Raw genomic sequence first — 19,229 nt, 5'->3', positions numbered from 1 at the left:
TTCAACAAGAATACTAGTTTTTATAAAAACTTGTGTCCCTGAAACAAAATTCAAGCATGGATGATAATCACTCACCTGGGATGAAGTTTATTCAGGTGACAAAAAAAAATAAATAATTGCATCATTTGCAAAAACTTCTACAGACAAAAGAAGTTTGAAATAAAATTGAATATTAGTTATTCTTACCATAGGTCAATATTTAAGGTTCAAGTCTATTACAAAAGTACTTTGCACAAATGCGCTTATTTCACATGAGCTCTCAAACTAAATTGTTGCTATAAACCAAGAGCCTTGGACTTAATGTACTCCTTTTCCCATGCTGTTGGCCTTTAAGCAGTTCGTTCTTAAAAAGAACATAGTAGAGGTTTATAAACATGCCGCTCTCTGAGAAATAAGGTTTCCTTTTAAAAGGAGATAAGAAGAGACTCAGCAAATGAACGGTTGCCAGCCAGAAGTTAATTAGCTGCACTGAAACGGCAAATTAAAACTCAGACTTTGGTCACAAAACAACCTTTACAGGATATTGATGTACATTTTATACAGTCCTTGATCTTTGCCCAAGATATTATGTTTTTGAAGACCAGTTATTTTACTGGAAAAATATATACATATATATTTTGACATTTTACCACAAATTAAAATTCTTCATACGACATCAAAATGGCAAAAAAAAAGAAATTCCACTGTCACTTTTATAGTTTTTAAAGCAATAATCTTGATCAAATTCTAACTTTGTTTGCTACTATTCGTGATGATTTTAAGAGTGCTCTGTTTGAATTGCTCTTAATATTTATTCTACATCAATATTTGATGCAACACCGTAATCTTTTAGAGATTCAGCTTCACAGCAAGACCAAAGAGCTCATATAGATTTTGTTCCCCTCCAAAGAAAATAAATACAAATGTTTCTATTCAACACTTGTCCTGTGGTTTCGAACCACAATGTGAGTCTCGCTTCATGTTTTCAAAGAACCCCGGCACGCAAACTGACCATATGCAAATGATGCAAATTCAAGCTATTTTAAATTCTCTCTATTTTTCAAACATTTCTGAGAAACGTAAACTAAATATTTAAAATTCACAGCAACTGTTCAACCCCTCCATAAAAACACTCAACTCTTTTGGGAACTCTGGGATTTGTTTAGAAAAGTTTCAGTGCATCTGCTGAAGATCATTGTGAATCTGTCGAAGCCCTATATTAACTTTATAGAAACAGCATCCAGCTAAGCTCTACTACACAGCTCACGGAAAAATGAGCTTAGTTTTAATTGGTGCTGTGTTAAAAACATCCATTGTTCAAGTCCCAAACAGTCTGCGCGCTTTATGTTTAAAGAAACACTGTCACCGAGTTGAGATTTACAGGGAAGAAGCCATATTCACACAAAAATCTCCAAAAACATTGAGTGTAGCTTTAAGCCTCCAAAAGGAGTCCACCTACAGAGGACTTTAGTCAGATTACCGTTTGCATCGACTCAATGTCAGTGGTATTCAGTCAAAGTTAATTTTCCATGACTGCTCTAATCGCTTATGCAATGACTAATCCAAGTTAGCACAACATGCAACAAAAGATCTGAGGCCAACTTGCAGAAAGAGTTTTAAATTAGTTTAAATCCAGGTCATGTCATATGATTCATAGGAGTTGGAGGCTCCGCGTCGGGCCCAGACGAAGTAATTACAGATACAGGGGTGGCAACAAAAGCCGTAGGCTGTTTTCAAATCCACAGTGACTTTAAGGCGCAAGTAGGTCCCATTAGATCTTCCTGTCAGATGGTCAGAGAGCTTCAGAAACTCACATTACCCTCACCTTTTCAGAAAGTGGAGAGAGGGATTATTGTAGAAAATATTGCATCCTCGTCGACCTCAAGCTGCGATTTAAAGACGCAGGCCGAGTTGGAGCATTCAGTCATTGTTTAAACTAATTCCTGGCACACATGTTTCTCTCATTTCATGCAAGCATGTAGAAATGATTCTGACACGCCATAACATCCTCCTATTTACACCACGTGTGCAGAGCCTCTTCGAAATGCAAACGTACACAACTTGCAAAATGCTGCCTGTGCCAATGAGCACTGCTGCTTAACGTGTCCCTGTTTTTGCTTCATTGGGCCACTTTAGGTGATCCTGAAAGAACACAGAGTTGGCTGTTAACACTGACAAGGGCTAAACTGTATAAAGTTCAACAATATTTGAACTCAAAGTCATAGACAGTGAGTCACTGTTTCTGACAGCAGGAATTTTCCCAACATTTATGGCATATTCATTAGTATTCTTCTACTTGCCTAGTTGTAATTGATTTAGTCTTCTTGGTTTTTTTTTTTCCATCTATGATATTGGAGGAATGAACAATGGGGCTCAAAGTAGTTGTTTTTTCTGTTCCCTTTCCCACAATTGCACTCAGATCGATTATGTTCCTGTAATCTGTTCCATCAAAGTCCCACCACCGCCGTCACCACTGAGGCCTTCAGGTCATATTCCTGCTTTGTCTTCGTCCCGTTGGTACTTCTCAGATTTCTATTTGTTCCTCTTTTAAACATTGCTGCTGCCCTGAATGTTTAGATCCTTTGCATCCTACTTGTTTGGATGTTTAGCCACAATCCGTTTGTCAGTCTGGATGTGGAAGTCCCACTGGATCTTACAGTATATCTCTGTTCTCAACCACTGTACATTTTTGACAGAAACACTGGTGATAGCGCTTCATGCACATTGACTGTGGTGCCCTAGTTAAATTAAACCATTTCTCCGTTGTCGAATTTTACTATAACCATTTAAGGTGTGGTTCAGCTCTGCCCCAGTTTACAGCAAGTCCTGCACTATTGTGGCTGTGGTCAACTCTGCGAATGATGATTGTAGCAACAGCGGAGAATCTCGTGGTTGTGGTTTTGATGAACTCAAAAAACTGGGATATTTTATTTTGTCTTATAGAAATTCACTGCTGGCCCAAACATAAAGAATCTCATTATTCAAGTGCATGTATAAATCCTCATCTGTCATGGTAGCAATATCAGAGCCAGTGGCTTAGAAAAAATGTAACAAGCTGATAAAAAAGGCTTTCTCTATGCTGGGTACTGATCTGGAGCCAAAGGATCCAAGTGGGGAAAATTGACTTTTTTTTTTTTTTAAACATAAAAAAAAAAGTAAAATGCCTCATGACCTCTGAGCGGTACAGAGCAAGACGTTAGGGTTGGGTAAGCAATTTTGCGGTCCAGCGTATTCAAAAAAGTGTTTCCACTGCCAGTTGGGTTCTCACTGGTCAAGCAAAGTTAAACCCAAATGCCTGACAAACATGACGCATCGGTATGTTTTGTTTTTCTGTCCCCATATTAACAGACTGTTGTGTGACTCCAATAGATCCACATTGGACCTACAGCTGAAGAGAGCAGTGCTGCAGCACGGGTTGGTTGTATGGGTTACATTTACAACAGCAACAGACGAAATGGTGTGCCAAACTTCACCGAGCCGTACCGGACTGCTCAGTGGAGACGAGGTCATAGACAACCCAGAGGACCCTCTTTATCTGTCTTACAGTGTCAGAGTGTCTTCTGTCAGAGGCTTCGTCAGATCCGCTGTTCACTGCGACAGGAGATCGCTCCCACACACAGCAAAGACTATCTACAATTCTCTTAAAAAAAAAAAAAAACATCCAGCTTCCTCTTGGGACTATAAAAAGTGTGTTTTTTAGTTGAATATTTCAATTGAATTAAATTATTTTACTGAGCGCAGCTAGAGACAGTTTTATCCAGGATGTTTGTCTCTGATGCTCGCTGTGCCTCATCCTCCCTATTCTCTAGGACAGATCAAGAACTGGACTGACATCCTTCAGTTCTGACCTGGAGATTTTGTTTTCAGCAACCTTTGGACAGACTAATATACCGGTAACTGATGGCAGGTCTGAGCATTAAGCTTTTTCCCCATCACAGAGTCACGGGTTTTCTAGTCACCCATTTGTGTCAGGGTTGTAGTTTCCGTGACTCCGTTTTTACCAGACCTTCATTCGTAGAGTCTCCAGACAGACAGAGTGGGTCTCACTCTGTTATTTGCACTATAAATATTAAATCCAGACCCAACACACTCTTTTCAGAAGACACTGCCCTCATACTGAGAGTGAAATACTTGTTCTCTAATGCAGGGTGTTTTAATTGAGGACATCCAACATTTAATGTTGGACTCTTTGGCGATGAAGAAACAGTCCTTCAGTTTGATTTAGTCATCAATAATAATAAAAAAACAGGTCAATCGGTCAATTGCCAGCGCGCGTGTGTGTGATGTTCAAACACATAAACTCACAAACAAACGCTGCAGCTTTTAAAAGTCAAACGGAGGATGGGAGATTTGCTCTAAACAGAAACTAGGCCTGTTGTCAGAAACAACAGATAGCGGTGAGCTGGAACGTCCTTCCAGCTGAATCAATCGAGCAGCAGAAGATGTGCTACGAAGGCACGAACAGACAGAAACACGGACGTGTGCTGGAGATATTGCCCCACACTTTCATGAGAAACATATTCTTGTTTTACTTTGTAAGTCAGAACGAGGGACTTGTATCGGCATTCACTTGTGTCAGAGTTAATACGGTGTAGAAGTAGGTGGAAAAAAACAAAGGACAATCGCAGCCACTTCAATTAGAGTCCAGTCTAAATGCGTGATATGCCGGCATGTTGGTGTGGGTCTTTAAAGGCAGGGAGTTACCTGGATACGGGAAGGCAGAGCAGGAAGCGAGGAGAGGATGTGTATTCTTATGCATATTTATACAAATGTCCATCGCACTCCTGAAACAGGGCCACAGATAAATACAACTGTTTGATGTACTTTTTAAGAGGAGACATCACAATGTGGTGCATGCGTTTTGTGTAATGATGGAGAATGAGACAAAGTTAGCAGCAAGAGAAAATAAATGTTTGTCTCTTTATTATATGAAATGGAAGGATGTAATATTGAGTTTGTGGGTAAGTCAGAGGGATTGAGAAACTTCAAACTTCCCTCGGTAAAACTCCAATTTCAGAGGAGATTCCTGTTTTTCTCCCCGTACTTGAATCTTTGTACATAAAGCTGCTTGCTGAAGTACATTTTTCTATCTTTTTACATCCAACATCCAGTAAAAATTCATAAGCACTACTATATCACTTTTGGACAAAACATATAAAACAGAAAAAGTTAAATTCTTGCTGTGATGCTGTTTGAAAATGTGTTGACATCATGGCATGAACTGGAAAACCAACTCAGAAATAAGCTTTAATGCAATGCTCCAATTAAATGAAAAATATATATATACTCTATATACCGTAGGGTTTAATCTTAAATTAAATGTTTTTCTTCAGATCAACTAATTTAGTTTCCATCATTATCTGGAACTCGAGGCGGGGTTATGCTCTTAAAAAAGTCCAAGCTTGAAATTCTGGATAAGCCTTAAACTTATTTTAAACCTTAAAATAATTACCTTTGAAATGGTAATTATTCACCAGTCTCTGTAGAAATGCACTCCTAATACAACACCTTCAGACTGAATGTATGTCCAGCCTAACAGAACTCAATATAACAGTGTTTCTTGGTCAGTACAACTTTAAAAAAATTTTTTGTCGCTGTTGTTTGAGGTGGCAAAACCATAACAGCCTTTATCGTTGAGCTAATACTTGAAAGGTCACAGCAAGCTTTGAAGGTCTTATCTAGACAAATGATTATATGAAATGTAGTGAAGACGAAAAGCCACGCATTAGCTTTGATGGGTAGGCGAAAAGAGAGGATCAAGAGCTCCCACTTTTCATTTTCGTAAAGTAGAATAACAGGAATTGTTAATGCAGAGGCTCCGATCAGGAAAAAAAAAAAAGAAAAAAAAAGCATGTATTACCAGAACTATGACTGAAAACATGTCAAATGCAGAGCTTTGAGGAAGCTACACAACAGTAATTGGTTCAAGAGCAAATAAATTCAAACATTATTCATCCACAACAGAAAATGTGCCCTCAGTGCCAAAGGGTATTAAATTATGTACACACAAGAAAAAGATGCCTTGTTGCACACATTCATGGCTCAGTGCAGCTCGAGGCTAACGTTCAGTAAGCTGCAGTTTGCAATAAGACTGGAAGTAGTTGGTTTCTTGCGGATGTATGAAATTGAAATGGCTTTGAAAAACTTAGTCAGGAGGTTCCTTCACATCTGTGATGTGGCCCAATCAGACTGTGTTTCCTTATCCTCCTGACTTTAGCTTTTTTTCTACTGATGGAGAAATATGTTTCGCACAAAGTTGCTGTTCACTCAGAGCGATCGGCTTAAAAAGAGGCAGAAAGTGAGGAAGGGAGGTTTTTGTTTTTTGATCATTTCTCTGCTGGACTTTGCTTCTGTGTCCTCATCTGAATGTACAGAGTTAGATTTTTCTGAGTACATCTCTTCTTCTAATGAAGACAGGGTCGGTATCTTTTCAACCATTTTCAATACTAACAGGAGTAAAAAAAAATTACAAATACCAAAGCTGTCTATACATTGGTTATTTGAACTTCTTACCTAAAAGTGTAACTTGGTGCATGCGATCGAAATGTTTTATCAGAGACATAAAACAGACTGCAACAACATAAAAGTGTGAAAAACAGCGATGTGGTAGACCATCCACATCTATTGCATTAAAGTGCATAGGGTTACACAGAGACTTATATATTACATCTCAGCCAAACAGAATATTAATAAAAAGTACAGTTGTTTTAGTGACTCATTTAAAAGGGAAAATCATAAATCTTTCATATACAAGCTGTTATATTTCAAACGCCCCCCCCCCGTCTTTATTTTGATAATTATGGCTTGCAGCTAACACCCAATACCCAGTCAGGACTTCGTTTTGAATAATTTACTGCATCACTGCGGCATGGAGACGATCAGCCGGTGGCTGTGCTCAGGTCCTCAGAAAGTTCAGAATATTTTGACTCTGGCGATCGAGTCATCTGTAATGTTGGTCCTGGTATCTTCCTATTCATAATTTCCAAGGGAATATATGGTTACTAACCAGGTTCTTGGTACTTTTTTGCAATGTTGGCAGGCCAAACGCAAAACTCTCCAGACTTTTCCTCCCAATTAATTGTCCACTAAACAACAGCTGGCTTCTTTAGCAATGATATTTTGTGTCGAGTTAGCTTTTTTTTTTTTATCAAGAGTGTGTAGTAGGTAGATAAATGATCTGTATTGATAACATTCTGGTTCTGTAATTTAAATTGCATGAAAAGTTTAGTTTAATCTTTATGCATGTTTTTGTGTAACCTGGTTAAGTAAATGTTTTGATTAAGCAAAAAAAAACAAACAAACAAAAAAACAATTACGAACAGAAACAACACAAGCAATTTGGGGTTTTGATTTGGCGAAAATCGTAATCAAAACGGAAAGAAATGGTTGCTTGAAATATATCGCTTCTAGTCGTGGATCTATATTAAGCAGAGAAGAATAGTAATTTTCAAATTTATCAACGTTTGTCTGCATTTTCGTCTTACATCCATGTCGTCGCAGAGGCGAGACCCGGATCCGTACTGCAGGCGACACTGATGGACCGCGCTGTACAGCACTCCGGGAAGCATCGACATCAGAGACAGCCTGTCCTTCCCCGGGGCATCATCAAGGCACCAACCCCAGCCGCGACTGTGAGGGCAAAATAAAAAGAAAGGGTTGACTTTTTTTTAAAAATATTATTGTCAACATTAGTTCGGAAAGTTTTGAAATGTCTCCTTTTCAACGAATTTGCTTAACTTCCGAAACTTTTCCGGCTTCCACTCTCTGCAGCTTCCAGCCTGAAAACCTACAGAAATGTTTCATAAATGAAAGCAGCAGTCATTTAAGAATTTTCTATGAATTATTCAGGAATGCTTCAAAAGGTTCTCCTTGAATAAACAGCAAAAAAATTAATTAAAATAATTTCTTCACCCGCAAGCAAGTCACACACGACACAAAACAAATGTCCTTATTTTTGTCAATCGAAACAACATGTGGAAGATGCAAAAATGGAACAGAAAACCTCAAACTTTTTTTTTTTTATTAAATTGTTTCATTAGATGAGATTATGTAAATAAAAAGTGTTTATACGAGTGAATCCACATTTATTTTGCCAGTGGAGACACACAAATCCATTGTAAATTCAAACCCAAAGTGGAGCTTGGTGCCGGTGGGTTTGCATTACTGCAGTCAATGGCAGATGGAGGCAGTGAAGCAAAAACCACAGCAAAGTGCCAGAAACACAAAACAAGCTCACAGCTAAATATTAATGTAAATAATACGGATCGCATCTTTTGCTACGGAGTTTGAATAAATTGCACGTCAATGCCCTTGTTGAGGGACGAAGCATTCAAAAGAAGTCTAAATACGGCCATAAGAAAGAAAACAGAAAATTTATGGCAAAGAAATTCTTTCACTGACGAGATGAGAACAAGTTGACAAGAAACTAATTTGGATGTCTTGTCAAGATTCAGTACTTTACTAAATGGTCTTTAACCGGAGGGTTTAAATATTGGCACGTGTGTGACAGGACTCATGGATGTTTGGATCGAGCTCTGACATAAAGGATCTACTCTGATTACACCAAAAGTCTTTGTGCTCCTCTGCCTTTGCCGTCAGCTTCCAGAGAAAACTGTACAGCTCTCCTGGCTATCTGCATCCGCAATCAAATACGTGCCGTTAATCTTAATCTGCTTTCATTCCCTCCACAGCCTAATAATCTATGTCCAAACAAACAAAGTCGGAGTGTTTTCAAGTACATGAGTGTCAGCCTGAACAATTCTTTATCACAAAGTACTCTTTAAAATTAACTGCATAGCAGTATCAGATAAATGGGGTAAATATATGAACAAACAAGCAAACAAACACCCTGTTTAGCTTTCAACATCCATTAGTTTGCAATCTAGAAATAGCACTATTTCTAGATTGCTCTTTAATGTTACATTCTTGAGGTCATGTTTTTTATGCGTGTACTTGCGTAAAGGAAAATCAATCCATCTTATGAAGATGACTGATTAACCCGACAGAAAGGACGAACCCAAACCTTATCGGTCAATTTGTTTTTTTCATAATGATCCAACAACTAAGCAGCAAACTGAGAGAAAATCTTCCACTGAATGATAAAAGTTTGTTCTGTACAAATGTCCTGTTATTTGCCAAAGTAGGGAGCAAAAAAAACATTAAAAATTAAATACCATAGTATTTAATTTATTTATTTATTTATTAATTACTATGGTAATTAAATACCATAGTCGATAAAAGGTCGAGTTCGCATGCTGCTGCTTCAAAGCACAAAGCCACACGTTTTTTTTCAGTAACATCATCTCTCACAAAATTATAGTATGTATGTATTGAAACACTTTTTTCTACTACGTCCTGTTTAAAAAAAAAAACCTATAACTGATGCAGATATTAAAACAATGAGTTTCTGGATAATAAGTATAAAATCGCATTGACTGAGTTTTGTTTTCTGTAATCACCAATGCGTGTTGGTTTAGTATCAGGGAAGAAATGAGCCAATAAAAAGTCTGATCTGATGCCGTGAGGTAAATTCTCCCGGTTCAGGGTTTTCCTTTTTCCTTGTGTTCAGCTAAAAACTGAATAGCAATGCGAACTCTCACTGATTGCTTTACCTGCAGGTTATATTTTGATTTGCAGTTACTGGACATTTTCTTCGTGGGTCCGAGGTATTCTGGCTGACCTGACGACAGTCGTTATAGGAGACGGAGCTGGCCGAGCCGCCGCTGCAGATATATGTCCCTCGACAACGAAACGCCTACAATTCACTGTGGGTTATTATTTTTCCATTTGTCTGCCATTCAATGTTAGCAAGTGGAAAAGATAAAATTAGCTCACAATCTTGGTACATATGCTGGATAAAATATGTGATGAACTAAAAAACAAAAGCTTGGTAAATTTCAGCCAAAGCAGCTCTAAGTGGCGCAACACACGGCGTCGTCTAAAGTGATCGATCATAGTGACCATTTTGAGACCATTAGGATGGATTATGGACAGATTTGTCCAGATGGACAAAATGGATCCAGTTTCAACTGAGAATCTGTTAAGTTAAAAAAAGAGTTTGTGCTGTTTTTTCTTAAGTGATTTTATACTTAAGTGCAGTCTGTCTCAGTGAACTAAGGTTTTATTGCACTTTTCAATTTAAAACTTTTCAATCTGCACCAACTAATGAATAATGTGCTTGTATGATAATAGTTTACACCTAGTCTGGTCTAAACATGGGAGGATGTCAGGGTGTCGGTCGATATATTATTAGGATGGGGGAGACAGTCCTTTATATTTATTTTTCTTTTCTTTTCTAGGGAACTGACTGAAACTGATTCAGTACTCAGTTTAACTAATTGTAAAAAAAAAAAAGAAATGACACCATTTACTTTCTGGTACAGGTTGGGCTTCTGCCCCGGTTCCCTCAAGTCTCTTGGCCTCGTCCCTCTTCCGATCGTCTCACACACAGAGGTGCTTCCTGACGAGGGAGTTTACACCGAGGCTGAAAGATTACCGGATGTGTTTGTGTTCCCGTCACTGGAGTTCTGAGTTGCAAAGCAATACAAAAAAACTATCTGAATGAAAAAATAAAGGATGTTTAAGTCAGCACAAACAAGAACTGTGACCAAGATCATCCAGGCTCAGTCCGTCTGGGACAGATGTTGTATTTTGGCTGGTCAGAAACGAATCACTGTGTTAATTTTTAGCTCCGTCTCCCATCTACGCTTCATTACTCTTTCTCTCTACGTTTCAGATTAAATCACTGACACTGCTCTCAAAAGTACACAGAGAATGTTTTTGCCACGACTACATTTGATAGTTTGAAGAAAATAATATTCCACTTTCTAAACTCACTGTTTGCTCCTCCAAAACGTTTCCTGACATGGTTGATAAGGATATCACCATCTGGAGGCTGCGTTCCTTCCAGAGCTAAAACCTGCATTTAAAGAGGATTACTTTTGACATTTTTTAGATTTATAAAAAATAACCATTGCATTTTGGACAAATCAGTAGCACAGTCTGAATTTAACACCTGAAAGTGTTTTTCCAACAGGATATTTAAGGGCTTTTCATCAAAGTATGATCAATTATGTTTAAGGTCTTTTTTTTTTTTTGTTCCTTAATGCTATATTCTTGACATTCCTGGAAAAACAGAAGATCTTTCCTCAATGTTTTTCTTTTCCTCCTCACGATCTAACATTTGTTTTCTTCATCTGCCGCTTGTCTGGTGCCGTCCTCTGACTGAGGTTATTAATGTTTCTGCCAAAGCAGACAGACAATGCAGGCGAAAAATGGTGCTGCATGTCACAGGCTCCATGTACAATGAGGCACCAGGATGTATGAATCAGGCTTAAAGTGCTTCATCCATCCATCCATTTTCTTCCGCTTATCCGGAGTCGGGTCGCGGGGACAGCAGCTTCAGAGTGTGAAGCTGCTGTCAGACTTCAGAGTCTGACTGAAACAAAATGTTTCAGTCAGAGGGTTAGGGTTTCAGTCAGACAAATTAAAACTTATCAGTAAGCATGTAGAAAGATTAGATTTCAAATTATGATTTTATTTTTTTAAGAGAAAAAAAAAATCTGAACCAGTCTGCCTCCATGTGAAAAAGTAAGAACTTTCACCTTTGTGGAAACTGAACATTATCCTGTGAATTTTTATTTTTATTTTTTTTATGAAATTAAAAAAAGATAAAAAATTATAAGTAGCAACTCATAAGGTTGGGCTGCAGCATTCATTAAAACAATTACTGAATTACTCTTAGATGTCTTGTCAATAATAATATGCACCACTGTTCTGCATCTATATCCCTCAAATTACATTCATAATCAATGCATCACATTATAAGCTATGTTTTAATTAGCATACTGTGCTGTACAAGTTTTCCAGTTCCTAGGAGCAGTGAGTGGAAGTAGTTGACCTTTATGGCCATTCAGACGCTGGAATTTTGCAAATTAAAGGACGGCTCTGTTCACACTCAGCCATTTCATGCGATATCAGCCCTCAGCTCGGCTCGGCCTCCTACACTCCTGACGAAATGACACCTACAGATCTAACCTCCTTGTTCGCTCGAGTTGTGGGGCCTGTCCTGCACCGAGCCGCACAGACCGAGCAGAGAAAAGGGAGGCGAATGCGCTGTTGAATGGAAATATGTGAAAATATAAGTTACTGATCCCCTGTTTGCCACCAAAGTCCATTGCTGATTGACTGATTAGCTCCCTGTAACCATTCCTGCTCTGGAAAATGCATTTACTGAGAAGCTTTGCTATATTCGAAAAGCACAGCCAAACTCTGAAAAAAGCTTGTTCAGAGTTTACAAAAGGCAGAGCCAACCCAGTTACACTGTTTCAATCAACCAGCGCAGACTATGGCTGGGACAGATATTTTCGTTTGTACACGTCTGATTTTTTGGTTAGACATGCGAGACTTTGTCTTCATTCTCTTGTTTAAGCTTCTGATAGCTATGTTTAAAAGCAAATCCTCTGTCTGTTGAAAAGCTATATCTGCCCCAAAGAATAAAAACCTCCAGGATGTCAAAAATGCAGAGGTGAATTAAAACCTGAAGGCTTTATATTTCCTGAAGGCAACCGCTTAGCCAGCCAAGCAGCCAAAAGTTGGAATCTGACTTTTGCTGGCAGGTGTGGAAACAGGCATCTGGAGAAACCATCCTAGCTGCAAAGACGAAGGTGTTCAACAAAATGTGCCGAGTTAAAGTAAATCGTCCTGTTGATTTTCTGTGAGTCTACTGCAGTCTGACTTAGATTTAAATGAGTTTAAAACACCAAAGTTATGCTTTAAGACTGAAAGCCTTTTTGTATGTTTTAGGTTCTTAATCAGCTTTAATTATTTCAACCCTTTTTCAGAATGAACAGTGCAGAATTAGTTTTTCTGTTTTGTTCAATAGTTGTTTAGCTCCACTTTCATTTGTCATCAATTTTTAGTTAGCTAAGCAGTAGCAGTCAACTAATTTACTGCATATTTGATTCTAGGATACGGTTCATATTAAAATTGATCTTTTTACTCCAAAATATTTAGTTAATAATCCCAGAAAAACAGAATTCTTTGTATTTTAAGTACAAGTATTAACAGAGAGAGAGCTAATCCTTCAGAGAAATTTCTGACAGATCATGAGACAGTTTTATTTATGTTCTCTTGTCAGACCCATTTTTTTTAGTGTGATTTTTTTTTTTTTTTTACGTCAAATTGCAAAGGGATGTGTAAAAGCTTTTTCCTTTACAGACATATCCTATCAAATCAAGTTCCACATGTAGATACAGCATTGAAAGACACAAGGAAATACTTATTTTTACTACCAAATATTTCACAAACACAATTTTGAGCACAATGAACAGAATTCCTAAGCTGTGTTTGGTTCGCCCAAGTGTTTTTGTCTGTTCCAATTAAAACATTATTCCAAACAGCTCGACGAAATGCTCAGACAAGGAGCTTTTGTGACTCCCACATGTGTAAATATTACCCTGCAACTCTGTTCTCCACCTCTTACCATGGAGTGAAGAGCTACCAGCTTGTCAAATAGCTGCGCAGCCTCTGAATGAATTCCAGATGCTTAGAGCTGAGAAACTGGGGCAACGATCCCGAAACATTTCAGACAGTCGACACTTGTGCGGTGGAAGCCAGAATCAGAACTTTGATGTCAGCAGCTGACTGTATAGCTGACAGAGATACAAACTGTACCCTGCAAAAATAGATAAGCAAGCGGAAACGTACTATTGGGTGCACGGCTTTAGTCGCTCCTGTGAGGCAAAGAACAAATGCAGCATTAAACAGATTGACTCTACAATCAGTTTTTGATCAACAAAGCCTGAAAACTGATAACATTCAGTTAATCGCCAGCGGTATGCAAACTTATGAAGATGTTTTCTTTTTTTCTTTTTTTTAAATGAAAAACAACAAAAGGTAGAAATTATTCTCTCAAGACTTTCTGGCAACTGAACACTTTGAACACGCTAAATGTAGAACAACACAAAGGGGCGTTAATCTGGTTGAGAATTTGAACAGCCTGAAACTGATAACTTATTGGAGGCCATCTCAAACACTCTGATATCTTTTCTGGTAAAAGCCATCTCTTTCTTGTTATGAGTGTATGCATGAACCAACTGTGTTGCTGTAAAATTAAATCTATCTTAATCAAGCAGAAATGTCCAGGTCTTTGGGTTAAAACATAGTACTTTAAAATATATATATATAAAATTAGGTTGAATTTGTCCCATATCATGGCACAGACACCTTCATGCTTCACTGGATACTTTTATTGATGCCTTATGTTGTGATGGAGTTCATGTTTGGCTTTAGCACATCACAATACATTTGTCCATAAAGTACAAATACCTGATTGAATACAAGCAACAAAAAAAAAACCCATTTTTTTCAGATATCTCAGTGAGAAAAAAAGCCTCCTTATTCCCTTTATCAAATGAGCTACAGATGAAATGAAGACTGCAGAGATTTCACCCAAATTAATTTCAAGCAACGTCCCAGCAGGAGTCCCTGAACCCCTGCTGAGTGACATCCATGCGGCTCTATTCTGAAAGTTGTAGACCTCGATTATGCATCATTTTATGCCACAACGCTCATGAGTGAAAGGCTTTAAGATATCAGAGCCGCAGTGGGAACATTTAGCGGCAACAACAGTTTATGAGAACAGGATGTGCATAAATAAGGTTTGCCACTTTCTCTGTCGTCTGCAGGGGCATGTACGTGTTGAGTCATGACGAAGTATCAAAGTGTGCTATTTTTTTTACCAAAGCATTCAAAGACAGTTGTCAGTGTTTTGTGATAAACAAGAGAGTGAGTGTTCAGAGAGCAAACTTGGAAGTATGTTGAAGGAAATGCTTCTGCTTCTGTGAGTTAAGTTACATCTGTAACTCTGTGTATAAGCAGACTTTTTATTTCACAACATGAATGGATGAACATATCAGCCTGGCATCCCTAAAAAAGTTATCGCAAACCAAAATGTACTTGTAGAAGCGCAGCCATCTTTTGATTTCGCTTTCGCCAGAAGCAATAGCCTGTTAACATTCCCTCAGCAGCTAGAAAACTCCAGTTATTGGTGAACGTATGGGGAAAGACACGGAGGTAACCTGCAGGGAAACAAGCTACTACAGTCCTCATTTGCCAAGAAGACAAATCTTGAACATCAGAAACAGAAAGTTGCCACATTTCTACTCTTCCCCTTTGGAGGATCTATTCATGTCTTTTTGGTGTGTTTGTTAATTCGCACCGAGTCCCATGGACAGAGCCACACACTCAATCACAGAAACTTAAAGACACCATAGAAACCATTTTGTTTAGGGATTTTCATAATTGATCTAATTGAAATAAGCTCTGCTGCAGTGTGTCAATATTTGTGTAGACGGTCTGTGGTATCCTAAAGCTGAAAGACGTTTTTAAGATACCTCTACAGACGTCATATTGACAAAGACTAGGCCACAAACCAAGAGACATTGAAGACAGATACTTAATTTCTCAGTAAATAGTTCCTGGTTTCCAATTTGAATATTTATTTTATATTAATTACATTACATCTGCTAATAATCTGACTCTCCTTTGGTCAGCAACATGTTGAGGCAATTCTCTGCACCTTTGCGATGCCTCTGTGTTAGAAACTCCCAATGAAAAACAGGGAGGAGCTGAGACAGAGAGAGAGAGAGAGAGAGAGAGAGAGAGGCGAAGCTCGGCTGAAGCTCTGAGGAGGAGCTTTAGGTAAAGAGGCGGCGGTGCACTGCATGAGCAAACATTTAGGCACCCCAAAATGGCTGCCAAGGCAGGTTAAAATATTTCTCAAAGATATGTGAAAGAATCAAAGCAACACTCCGTGCATGATTTTGATGACGGGATAAGATTAGAACATAATATAAAGCTCAAAAAGTCGATTTCACATGATAAACCACTTCAAATTAGGTACGTAAGAAGGCAGATGAAAGTAAGGAAGTAATCCACAAAGATATGCAAGCAAGCAATTTATTCCACAACTTAAGTTATCGATACGAAACAAAGCGGAAATATTGAGCAGATTTCAGAAATCTATAAAATACGTAATTATAAAGCATGTTTTGGCGGGTAATGAGATTTCTGTGCACTCTCCACAATGTTGCTCAAATTAGGTTTTTAACCCATCGCTCCATATGAGGTGTTTTTAAATCTCAAAGGCTCTGGGGATCCGTTCCAGGCAACCTGATCTTTACTTCTTTCCATAGATTTCCAGCTGGATGCCACTTATACGACTGAGTGAGCTACACCAGCAGTTTGACTTTATTCCTTTAAAACCAATTAAAAGTTTCTTCGGCTGCATGTGTGGGACTACTGCCCAGAAACAGTCTACTTTGTATTTCTCATTTTGTTTTATGAATGTCCATATGCTGTATGACATTCATAAAACACATGAATTTAAATTTAGGGATGTTTTTTTTGTTTTTTTTTGGTGGGAGGGCATGATGTGAAGAAACTTCCTTTTTCCAAACATGATGGAAAAAGGAAGATTTTTTAAATAAAAAAAATAGTTCAGCCAAGTTGATTCGAGCTGATTATTTTCTGCTAGCTCGTCAAAATCTTCTGCACAAACTTTAAGAAGCTTCAACATGTTTTTTTTTTCTTCAGGAGTGAAGAATACAGACCAGTGAATGAGCATGAGATCTGTTATGTTTAGGTAATCTTTGTCGTTTTCACAGGAAAAACTGCGCCTGCTATTTTCAGGTCTTTAAGACCTCTGTGAGTTTTCCTTAAGGCATCTGACCTGAGCTGATTTATGGTGAAATTATCTTATTCCCACCAATGGGACTTAATGAAACAGTCTAAAGTTTATAAAAGCAGCCCTCAGGCTGGATTCAACTCTTTTTGTTTGTTCATGCTTTCCTCCAGTAACTACTCCACGTTATTTCACATATCACATTTGAACTAATTATATATGTTATATCTTAAAGCGTTAGAATTACTTGGGTTGTTACAGACATCAACCATGTTACACCAAGAAATATTAGAAAAGAGGTACTGGGAAAAATGTTGACAGCTTTAATACTTATCTTACCCACTAATTAAAGTGGGACAAGTGGAACATGGAAGATAAAAAGGAGGTGAAATATTGAAGGAAGAAAAATGTTCAAGCACCAGAAATCAACCATCTCAGATGAAGACAGATAGTTTTAACGGTGAAAGTGAAAGTTAGATGTGAGATGTACCTTGATGTGAGCTGTTGGAGATGGCGATTCTAAGAAAAATACCAGAGGCAGAGTAGATATCAAGAAATGTTATTAGGCGTTACCCTAAATAGACAAGCTGAGAAGTGATACACGGGTCAGGCAGAAAGCCTGCAGTTATTGAAGACGTGCTGAAGAAGGAAAGTGCAGGACTACACAGAAGGTCAAAGGATGAAGTAATGGTGGATATGTAGAGGATTGGTGTGACTTAATGTTAGGTTAGTGAGATAAATTTATATGATAAGGCGAAGAAACTCTGAAAGAGCTGCTGGTGGAAGAGGTAAAAGCAACCCATCATGCTTTTCCATCAAACAGGGGATGACAATGTTTGAAACGCTATATTGTTTTTGATTTCTTCTATTTTTTGCACAATGTTGATTCCAAGAGTTATTCGCTGGTACCAGCCGCTACTTTTACAACCTACTCCACCAGGGTTGCAAGCACGCAGAGTCGATGTCAGAAGACTGTCAGTCAGTCGAGCGGCCAGGCTCTAGTGGAAAAGGGTTGTAAAATACCCCGGCGTGACTCCAAACGGGCAGAAGAAAAAAAAAACAACAAAACTTTTTGAATCACACAACCTTGCACATTCAGAAAGCTGTGTGGTCCAACATATCAAGCGACACTCACTCTAGGAAGCGGGTGATATACCGACGGCTGCAGCGGGACCACCGGGGCAGGAAGGTGCCGTACAGGAGCTGTGGAGACATGACGAAAGGTCGTTTCCCAATGGGTTCACAGTCATTACCGTTGCCATCATGCTGAATCCCAAAGCTGCGACATAAAAGCAAATCCCACAAGAGGGGAAATTAATGTGAGTGGGCATGGCATTGACATACATCAACATAAAGCTACTTTTGGCAACAAAAGGAGACACGTCTGTCTGTTTGTCTGCGAACTGTTTGGATTCTACGGCTTTGAAGTGAATGTTTAATGTTCAACTCATTTGCTGTGGGAGCAGCAGTTATTGACTCAGTCAGCCGCTGCAACAAATAAAGTCTGTGCAAGCCGGTGATAAACACGGGCCTGTTCTTCACTTTGTGAGCTGCAGCTCGCTTCTATCAAAAGACTTTCAAGAAAATAAAGGTTGCCGTCACATTACAGGTGCGGCGGCGCTGTGCTCTTCTTGAGGATGAAAGCGCAGCAACATGAATACTCCCTTCAGAATTAAGTTTAGCCCGGCGTATCTACGGTTTCTCTAAAGATGCTCCTTGAAAGAAAATGCTAAATGCATGTGGAAAAGCCAACTCCACTCAGCCCGGTGCATATGTTTCATAATCTTTAACAATTCTTACCAGACTCACAAGATTAATTTATTTTCACTTAGGCTCTTTATCACCTGGCGCACAGCTTGCTTTGATATTCAGACGTTTGTAGTGAATTACTACGGAGGAGAAACGAGGTGAATTTCCCTGCTTGCTCTGCTCCATGCACGCTACAAAAAGTTTCCAATTCAGGGAGCAAAATTGTTTTATTAGTATTTAAATGTAGCGTACTGTTAAACTAACGTCTGTCACAGCTTAACACTTGACCCAACTGCAATAACTGTTGTAAAGAGGAGCCGAGATGCAAGGAAGCATCTGTGAGGTGAATAGGTAAGTTTTTAATGATTGCTGGGATCTAATTAGAAAGGCTGAGAAGGACATCATCACAACACATTGATTGCTGTTAGATACATCACTTAATTCAAACTTCAATTTCTGCATTTTCGCTGCCACAGCCCTTGATTCTGAGGTCAATACCAAGAGTTTGAGGCTGTTTCTAATGTACCTAGAAAGCCAAAAGCTTTGAAAGATCGAGCGCTGCACTGGTTCACTGGTGGAAAAGGTTTTTGAAAGACTGGCCCCTAAATGCAGTGTACCTTTAAGAATGCTCAAAGACATTTCCTTTTCCATTTATAAAAGAATCAAAGCAACACTAGATATGTCTTTGATGAGAGAATAACATTATTTATAACATGATATAAAGCTAAGGAAAGTTGACGTTACATAATCCCCCCCCCCCCCCCCCCCCCCTTCTTTTGTTTTTATTTTTTAAATAAACAACAAAAAAAAAAAAAAA

The 19,229-nt window shown here is 38.5% G+C and overlaps 1 protein-coding gene across 2 annotated transcripts in view; it reads right to left on the bottom strand.

Moving 5' to 3' along the window:
- Positions 1 to 19,229, bottom strand: part of adamts7 (a disintegrin-like and metallopeptidase (reprolysin type) with thrombospondin type 1 motif, 7) — a 154,169-nt gene that overhangs the window by 70,114 nt on the left and 64,826 nt on the right. For both annotated transcript variants that reach the window (XM_015040163.1, XM_015040164.1), the window contains exons 8-9: positions 17,799 to 17,942; positions 7,464 to 7,608 (exon numbers count right to left, since the gene is read on the bottom strand). In XM_015040163.1, the coding sequence (XP_014895649.1) occupies positions 7,464 to 7,608; positions 17,799 to 17,942 (289 nt within the window). The remainder of the gene's footprint in view (positions 1 to 7,463; positions 7,609 to 17,798; positions 17,943 to 19,229) is intronic.

This window comes from Poecilia latipinna, unplaced genomic scaffold (assembly GCF_001443285.1).
Source record: "Poecilia latipinna isolate Pla-1442-1.1 unplaced genomic scaffold, P_latipinna-1.0 Scaffold498, whole genome shotgun sequence".
Classification (NCBI taxonomy): Eukaryota; Metazoa; Chordata; class Actinopteri; order Cyprinodontiformes; family Poeciliidae; genus Poecilia; species Poecilia latipinna.
This window is presented reverse-complemented; position numbering and strand designations above follow the sequence as displayed.